The sequence below is a fragment of the Varanus komodoensis genome, unplaced genomic scaffold (genome assembly GCF_004798865.1).
Source record: "Varanus komodoensis strain SLA01 unplaced genomic scaffold, ASM479886v1 scaffold62, whole genome shotgun sequence".
Lineage (NCBI taxonomy): Eukaryota > Metazoa > Chordata > Lepidosauria > Squamata > Varanidae > Varanus > Varanus komodoensis.
In genome coordinates this window covers 3667100-3676733 of record NW_025336248.1, presented here as the reverse complement: position 1 = coordinate 3676733, position 9634 = coordinate 3667100, and the positions used below count along the sequence as shown (strand labels likewise).

The window sequence follows — 9634 nt, the reverse complement described above, 5'->3', positions numbered from 1 at the left end:
TGCATAAGTGACCACCCTACTAGTGACCTACTTGCTTCTGACAGTGAGGTTTGTACTGGCACAGAGAAATCCTTAGAAAGAAGCCAAATCCTATGAACTGGCAGTGATAAAATTGGCAATGATTAATAAGATACATGCACACATGCACACACAATGGCCAGGTGAGAAAAGAAACAAGCAAAAGCTTAGGGTGATTATTAGATTATAGGGAAGGAGAGGCAGCTACATTTAGATTTTCCTTATTTAGCCAATGCTTATCATTCCACTTGCTTTAGCTTATTATTTAAATATTTGGAGTGCAAAGTATCCACTGACTTCCCCATATGGGTGATGTGGCAGCGTCAAAAGAGAGAACTACCCAAACTGGCAGGCCTTGATATCAAGTTTCTAACCTGTATTATTTTGATAAGAGTCAAAAGTTTTGTTTTAACTTAGTGAGTGACACTGGCTGTATGTTTACTTGTGTGCCAGTCTTGTCATTTAGAGCTAACTCTCAAAGGGGCATCTCCCAAAAGCACACCGACACCACAATTAGGTCTAATTATCACTGAGAAGTCCACAGAGGAGTTCAATTATGGGTTGTATCCAGCAGGCAAACTAAGTTCAGAATGAACTTTGCCAAGTAGCTGATTATTAGTTGCTACAAGGAGAGAGATTGGCTCATCAGTCCCTTGGACACAGCTGTTTCCTCTAGCACAGTTCTCTCTAATAACATCAACAAGTATATGTCACAGCTGGTGTCCAAAGGGAAATACAGAAGCAATTGGGGCAGTGCAGGCCTACACAAGAAAAAAAGTTTGAAACTTTCCCTTGATTCTGAATGATTTCTCATGCCACAATTTTTACTCAGACAAAACTCTTGCAGTATCTTCTTCTAAATTAGCTTCTCTTCTGCTACTTCTGCCATCACTGTAACTATGGAAAAGAAAGTGGAAATGAAGCACTTGTAATGTAAATGAACCCTCAGCCTAGCAAGCATTAGAAATCACCTGAAGCAGGGAAGGCTTTAGCAAGTTAGTGCAGTTAGATTATTTTAGACTCTGGATTTCATGGGCCTATGACAGGGCCACTCATTAATGGCCTGGCCCACACAATCACAGGGAGAGGGGATGTGACTGGGGTAGCTTCCAAACCATCCCAGAATCCTATAGCAAGCCATGAAAGCCACGCAACTCTTACCAGGCATGGACACTACACAGCCCACAAGTGGCATGCATGGGGAGGGGGAAAGAATCCACTGTTACTCCTTTTCTTCAAATGAGCAAGTAAACCCAGCCAACATTTATTATTTTGCTTCCTTCAGAAGTGGTAAGCTAGCCTCACTATGTTCCAGAGCCCTCCTACAATCTCTGCTGAGTGGGGCCAGGTGTATTATTTCAGTTGTGAAATAGACAACACTTCACTTTTCCCTCCACATCAGATCCATGCCGAACTTTACAAGCACTTTTACATTAGCAACAGACTGAGTGAAAACACCCCACATGAAACATGCAAATATCATGCTGCAAATCTTGATTTTAGAAAGGAAGGAAAGCACTAAGTCTGTCCAGTTCTGTACTTAAAATTCAGCTAAACTGTAGCATGCAACTCACACACGCACACACAGAACCATGACTGCAAGTATAAAATGAACATTGCTTTCTGAGTTTCTTGTGTACTGAAACAATAAGCCCTAGGACAGGTATCCACAGCCTAAGACCCCCCTCAGCAACAATAAAACCCCCACTTAAAAATCTCAGTTCAGACAATATACTTTTAAAAATAGAGGTATTATGCTGCATCTGCAGAGTCAAAAGGAAGGTCTATTGATAAACTTCAGAAAATCATTTTATATTCTCTAGGAAATTACAAAAAGGTGAATTCATTAACACATACACACCACTACAAAATTCAATGTCCTTCATGTTACAGCCTCTCAACAGGTTGTTATTCCCATTTCTACCTGGTGGGGAAAATTCCACTTTGAAACTCAACTTACTAGATTTCAATAAGTAGAATTCTCCCTTAACCCCTGTCCTGTTCCCCCACTATTAACAAGAGCCCTGATATTCTCCTGCCATTATCAAAGGGAGCGTGAGGGTCTTCCAGATGACTGCCTCAAGGCATTTTAATTTCTCTGCTAAAGTTTCCAGTACACCTGGCTTACTTATTTCTTTTCCAGTTTTATCATGGGCAAAGATCTACATCTTGGGATTTCTGCTAACCTAACAAAAGTTGTAAAGGAACCACAATAAAAAATGTCCCTGTCCCTTCTCCTTTTTCACTCCTTTATGCAGCATGAATTGATATGTTAAGATTGTAGGAATTTAAAAACAGAACAGGCAAGTTCAAGTGGTCTTTTAACAAGAAACAATTTTATGATGGGAACATAACATAAACTGGAACAATAACAGAAAAAAAGATTTCTATTTTATATATGTAGAACAAAGATATAAGCTAAAGAGGATTCAAACAGATTCATTTCCCTTTACCTTTAGTTTGTTCCCTCATGTCAAATTACAGTCGAGGTCTTTATTTTGCACTTCTATAATGTATGTCTTTGGATTGAACATGTCCAAGACACCTCTGGTCCAGTCCAAAATCCTAGACAGCTACCAGCAGCACTTGTTTCCTGAAGGACATTCATGGGTGCATGTGCAGGAGAGTGATCAAGTTTACTTAATCAGACCACCAATGACTCTCATGCCCTCACCTGCTTCCATTTTCTAAGCAACCAGAAATTCTCTACTCCTGGGTTATTGTCACTATATCTGAACATGGAAACTCTGGATTGTTTTGGGATCCAGCAATCCAGAGTTAATGCATAGATTACTGTTGGGTTAACTCTAGATCTTTTGACATCCAGGCAATTTGGGGCACCTGGGTTTGGAAACAAAGATTTAGTTTTAATTTTTGAATTCCAGTACAAGCAAAGGAAGGGAAAACACAAAAGAGAAGGGGGAAAGATGGACAAAAGAAAGAGAACATATTATAAAACATTGATATGAAGTAATCATTTCCATCACCCTTGAAATTTAAAAAAGAAAGGGAAAGAAGGATTTAACATTTCTGTTTCAAATGTGCAAGCTGCCCGCTTATCTAGACAAACATCCATATGAAATTGACAGGTGTAGGAAACTGAAACTGCCCAAGGACAATGGACAAAACAACTCATAGTTAACCATTATGGCAATTTCTCCCTGATTACATGACTCCAGTCCTCCATCAGCTTCACTGGCTTCCCATTGAAGCCCGGGCCCAATTCAAGGTGTTGATTATGACCTATAAAGCCCTAAATGGCTTGGGTCCTGGCTACCTGAACGAGCGCTTACGTCCGTATATGCCCGACCGCCCCTTGAGATCTGCGGGAGAGTCCCTTCTCCGGGAACCCTCCATGAAAGAAATTAGGAGAGTAAGTACTCGGAGGAGGGCTTTCTCTGCGGTTGCGCCCAACCTATGGAATTCACTCCCCAAAGAGGTCCACCTGGCACCGCCGTTACTGGTTTTTCGGCGCCAGGTAAAGACCTTTTTATTTAAACATCATTTTAATTGTTAAAACATATGATCTGGCCAGGGCAACTTCTTCTTCCTTCTCTTTTCTCCTCCTATATTATTTATTTACTTATTTTATACTGATAATTTTAATTTTATATTATTATGTTTGTAACTCAGTGTATTTTTTGTATTTTTGTATTTAATGGTAATTTATTATGCTCTTTTGTATTTCAATGTATTTTATTGTGTTGTAAGCTGCCCCGAGGCTTCGGCAAGGGGCGGCATAGAAATGTTATAATAATAATTATTATTATTATTATTTGGCTCAAATCTGACCTCTGTCTCTTTCACCCTGAAAACATGGGGGTGCTGTGTGCTTCCATGCTTGAAATAGATTTAGTCATAGAGGTTAGTGAAGGTCTTCAGCCCTTCCCTGACCTCTCTCAAGTAGACCCACAGGAGAGAGAATAAACATGGGCACTGCAGCTGTATAGTCCTTTTGCTTGATCTGGGCTGCAATCATATCTCCCAATCCTAACCAAAGCAGGCATGTGCTACCTTCAGAGCATGAGCAGAAAGCAAAACCAAAAACTTTAAACACAGGAAGAAAATCTTTCTAAACTGATGAAACTGACTTCACCCAAGTGCTCACCCAGCAGATATTAATATGCAATTGGGGTTCCTAATGGGGGAAACATGACACACATGGTCCAGGCTTTCTCCTTGTCTCACAGAGCAATCCAAGGATGTTTTGCAGTGGTTGGCACTTACAAAAGAGATGTTTTGGATACTATATCAAGGTGTGAGACTATGCCAGACTGTGACATTATGCAGGGACTGTGGTTCATTTATCTGACACAGCATCTGAACATGCTGATGCAAATATTAAGGAATTTGAACCTTAAGGTTTGCAATAATTTAATTAATATTAATTCATTTAATAATTACTACCCTTCACTCTTAAGCACCCATTAGCACCTGGGGAAATCCTGGTTTTTAAACATGTTGTATCCACCCTTATTATTCATACAATACAATTTATGAATGGGTAACATATTATGGGTACTGCAGGTGGCGTAGTGGTTTAAACCACTGTGCTGCTGAGCTGGTTGATCGAAGGTCACCAGTTCGAATCTGCACAATGGAGTGAGTTCCCATTGCTCCGTCCTAGCTCCTGCCAACCTTGCAGTTCAGAAACTTATTATGGTGGAGAAACAAGATTTGCTGGTTGCAGCCAAACTAGCAGAGAGCTTTGTCATACCTTAGAAATGAACAAATTTATTGTGGCTCTTGCTGACCAAGATGAGGGCAAATTTAATTAGCTTCTTGGACTGAGGAAATGTATTCACTCAAGTTTCTATCCTACAAAACACAAGATGCAGTTGGAGGTCATAATAGGGGGGAAATATAATCTAGATTTTCTCCCTTGCTTATAAACTAGCCCAAGACAGCTTTGCAACAGTAAGTCAGCCGTTTTCAAAGGGAAGTTCTGAATGCTGTACCAAGTGAAGCCATAACATCATGCTGCTGTGCACATGTGCTCTGACAAGATTCCCAGGTGTGCACGAGAGATGGCCCATTTTGAGCCATCTGATAGCTCAGACATGGGGGGTGATGTGGGGATGGCTGGACCAGAACAGACTCAAAGCTCACCCTCTGATAATGGAATTGTTGTTATAGCTGATAGGCCTACACCTGCTCTGGATGAAAATAGCTCAAGGACACCCACAGGGCCCAGTCTACCTTCCACCTGTGGGAATGGAGCAGATGAAGGATGGGAGGAGGGAGATTTGGAACTGGGTAGTCTCTTGAGTGGAGAACACGAGGCTTCTCAAGACATGGACCCAAGGGCCTGTTGTCACACCCACAGGCTGGCTCAATTAGGGGCTCAGAGTGCAGAACACAGATGTGTGAGTTTTCATAGCACCCCTCCTTCCAGAGACCAGCCCTGAAGGGTTCTTAAGGAAAACTTTGGGTAAAGAGGGGCAGAGAGGGGGTCAACAATTCTCTTCGTGTAATCTCAGAGGCTTGTGAATGCTTAGATTTCTTGTGCAGAATAAAAGATTTTACAGGACATGCTAGAGTGATTGTCCTGCTTGGAAAGGCTCTCCTAGCTCACAACACATGCTAGGACTATGAATCATTAATCTGACATTGCAGATTAGGATGATGTGTAACACAGGGGCCCAAATGCTCCCCTTTAATTAAAGTGATTCACAAAAAAGCACTCCACAATTCTACGCATGAAAATTCTTCTGCTTAAAATATGATGCCTGTTTAACCAATAACATGAAACTTTGCACCTATGATCTACCCAGGGAGGTTTACAGTTGTGTGTACAACTAACGTATACATATGTATATATACTACAAGTACAGAAAAGAAGGAAGGTGGGGTAATAAAATGAACCCAAAAGCCCAAGCAATGCAATGCAAGCAATTGTCAAGCAAGGTGAACATCAAAAAAAAAAAGAAAGAAAAAAATCCAGTAAAAATAAGAATGAAACACCCTGGCAGTTTCTCATGACACAAGAAGCCATGCTGGTTCCTTGAGCAGGATGGTCTGTTGTGTCATCTACACCCTATCAATTGGTTTTCAGAAAGCACAATGAGAAACAATGTTGTGTTCTACGGTTTCCCCTCTACTTTATGGTTTCTCCACTCCTCCAAACCTGGCATCATGGCAGGCACCATCCTGGGAGTCAGCTACTACAGAATCCCCTGAGAAAAGCACCAACTCCATGAGCTGCTCCAGCCACCCAACAATGGATTGAAACTTAGGTGTGGTGGCTGATGGGTTACATGTCAACAGTAGAAGGACTGAACCAGGAAGGTGGAAACCATGCTAGCATAGAAACCACTTGATTGGCTCTTCCAGCACAGCAAGGCAAAACTGTGCATCACAGAAACCCCTTAGGGTTGTTTGTCATGACATGCGTACCCAGCCTCTGTCTGTGTTAGGTGATCACTGTCATGTATGTAATTTTGGATTAAAATTTTCTGATGAGAGCTTGGGGTTGAAATGTATGGGGCATGGACAGTTTTGATGAAACCAACTCCTGGGTTACCTTTGTCTGTGATTTTCTCTGTGTGGCTAACAGAGGCCATTTTTCAGTCTCACATTACTGGTTTTTTCACTTTTTCCCCATTTTTCTTGGGGAAAAAAGTGGCTGATAGTCCAAGAGAGGAGCATGGCCACTGGCACCCTCAATATGTCTCACACACATTTTCCTCCCATTTTCCCACTCTCAAAAACATCTGAAATGCTGTCTCACTAGATTCTAATTTGGAATATATGCACAGATACACACAAAGGGAAATTTGCAGAGATCCTCGCAAAGTGCAAGTCTTGGCTTGCAGAAGGCATTCCACAGTCACTGGGAAGGTGAGGTCTCACAGATAAAGGGAAAAAAGAGAAAGTGCAGCCAAAGATTAACAAGCATTCCTATGCAATCTCCAAGTCTCAGGTTGCAAAACTTGGGGGTTTGTAGGAAATGTCCCCAGGACAGCTACTGCTCCACAATGAAAACCCTTTTCAATATTAGTCAAATAATGTGGACCTTGTGCAACAAATGAAAAGTAACTTTGCATTTATTGTGCATGGAAAGTACTTATGGTGGGAGAATGCCCTAAGAGATGTCTTCCCACACAATCATCCACAAGCATGACACAATCACTTTTAAGGCTTCAATCATATGGTCACTAACTTGGGCAACAAACTCTATTGAACTCAGAGGGAATTAGTTCTGAATAAGCACACATAGGATTGCATTCTTTATCTTTCAGCAAAGGAGTAGTCTTCATCAACAATGATACAGTTTCCAAAAATTAGATTGGAGGTTTTTCTATATGAGGCATTTAACCCAGTGCTTTAGCAGTTTTTTAATTCCCCCAGGAGTTTCCTCTATGCCTTTTTATATGTTCCTATATGTTCTGTTGGGACTGCAGGACACAGTGGTTTAAACTGCTGTGCTGCTGGGCTGGTTGATCGAAAGGTCGCCAGTTCGAATCTGCACAATCTGCTCCTGCCAACCTTGCAGTTCGAAAGCATGAAAATGCAAGTAGATAAAACGGTACCACTTCGGTGGGCAGGTAACAGCATTCCGTGCACTTCAGTGTTTAGTCATGCTGGCCACATGACCATGGAGACTGTCTGTGGACAAACACTGGCTCTCTTGGCTAGGAAACAGAGATGAGCATCGCTCCCTAGAGTCAGGCATAACTGGACTTAATGTCAAGGGGAAACCTTTACCTTTACCTTTATATGTTCTGTTACACAACAGCAGGTGGCACTGTGCTATAGAGTGAAATGCAGCTTTTAGTCAATGCATCATAGCAAATAAGAACATCACCCTGTGCATAAGCCGTGTTCTAAAAGAAGCCACAAAAATGACTGGGAAATGCAAGAAAGGCCATGGGAGGATGAGAGTGTCATGTGAAAAAGTGCACAATAAAAAGAAAATCCTGTAGAAAAGCCCTGCATCCATTCACCCCAGAGAAGTAGTGCTCCCCATAGCCCCATGCACCTTGGTGTTCAGGACAGGCCTTAAGATTGTCCCAGCCTGCATCACAGAGAAAGAAAATTAGAGTGACCCCAGTTTTACCAAACAGCTGTAGGAAGGACAAAATCCTACATTCCTTCTATGATGGGGTTAGTCCTCAGTGATCAAAGGTATGGAGGTTGATTGGTGGTAAACCCAAGACAAGAAGGACCCTCCTCCATTCCTACCACTCACCCACACCAAGATCCATATAAGTTGTTTAAATAAATTGATTAAATGAATAAATAAAATCCAGACAAAGAGGGGAGGAGAATTAAGACTAGTCCCTCAGAAAAGGAAAGGCATAATAATTTATACTGTGTTACCTTTGCCCATAAAAGCACAGTTGTGGAAGCTGCAAGTCCCCATTGACTTGGCCACTACCATCTTTCCCTTTGAGGTGTCTTTAATAGAAGTGATGTTGAATATCTCATAGAGAGGGACTAACACTTCCTCTTCATACTCAAAAATGGACATTTCACTTATCTCAATTCCCTTGCAAGTAAACAACTTGAAGAAGGTTACACTCTGAAACTTCTTAGCCATGTTTTGGTCCAATGAGGTGGAAGTAAACTGCCCAAACCGGAAATGATTTCTGACAGAAAACTCTACACTGACACCTCTGTAGACTTTTGCACATTTGTGATTCTTGGGCCGGCGTAGTCTGGATGTCCTGGTTAAGAGGAAGTGTAATGACTTAAAAGGGTAGTGTCCATATTCCTCAGGCCCCTTTCCTGCTGTGCATGTGGCAGCATTGAAGGCTCTGTGGAGTGGGGGGCTTTCTATCGTGTATGCCCAAATGGCCACCTCAGAGAGCTCTGTGACATTCCGTGGGTTGAGCCAGGACTGGTTGGTCTGCCAGAGAATCAGGACCTGATTCCAAGCTTCGTTATACTGCTTCGAAAAGCTCAGCTCATTTTGAATGAGAGCAGTCAGGTGACTCTCCGTGCTTGCCATGCAGCCTTTATACCAGTCATCAAGGGAGTAGCATGCCATGTTCAGTTCTGGGTTGGACTTGTTTGTTGACATCTCATCAGAGCCCATCTGAAGCCAATTGATAAGGGCAACATATGAGACAAACTTTCCTCTCGGAAAGTATATGCAGTTTTGCTATCCTAATGCAGGTTTTCTGGTGCAGATCAATCCAATCCACTCATGTCTGAATAGTCCCTTTCACTATGTGCCTGGGGTGTGGAATGTCTGTAGGCTAAACCCAACCCAGGGGTTCTACGAAGTTCTTTTCTGGTTTACACCTCCTTTTTCTTGATCACACCACCTTTCCTCAGACTACCAATCATCCAATTTGTGTATTTTTTCCATTCTAAAATGTTTATTCCTTATGTACTTATTATATTCACATCCTGCCTTTTTTCCTGCAAGGAGCCCAAAGCAGCTTACATAATCCCACCCCCTCCCCATGTTCTTCTCATGACAACCCTATAAAGAAAGTTAATCTGAGAGTCAGTGAATAGTCCAAATTTACCCTGTGAGCATCATGGCTTAAGCAGAGACTAGAACCCAGAATCTCAGTCCAACCCTACTGCCTCTAACCCTAACCCCACTTCCTCTCACCCACTGGAGGCTGGTGGCTCCAATGTCAGCCAGTGAGTCCATTCTGAG

The 9634-nt window shown here is 42.0% G+C and overlaps 1 protein-coding gene across 1 annotated transcript; it reads right to left on the bottom strand.

Moving 5' to 3' along the window:
- Nucleotides 1-8326: 8326 nt before the first annotated feature.
- Nucleotides 8327-9043, bottom strand: LOC123033464 (ecto-ADP-ribosyltransferase 5-like). Its single transcript, XM_044450068.1, has one exon. It carries the CDS (start codon nucleotides 9041-9043, stop codon nucleotides 8327-8329), a length of 717 nt encoding a protein of 238 aa, XP_044306003.1.
- Between the last annotated feature and the right edge of the window lie 591 nt (nucleotides 9044-9634).

Bases quoted from the DNA above. Each gene is read 5' to 3' on its own strand.
- LOC123033464 (XM_044450068.1), bottom strand. From the start codon at position 9,043: ATGTCAACAAACAAGTCCAACCCAGAACTGAACATGGCATGCTACTCC.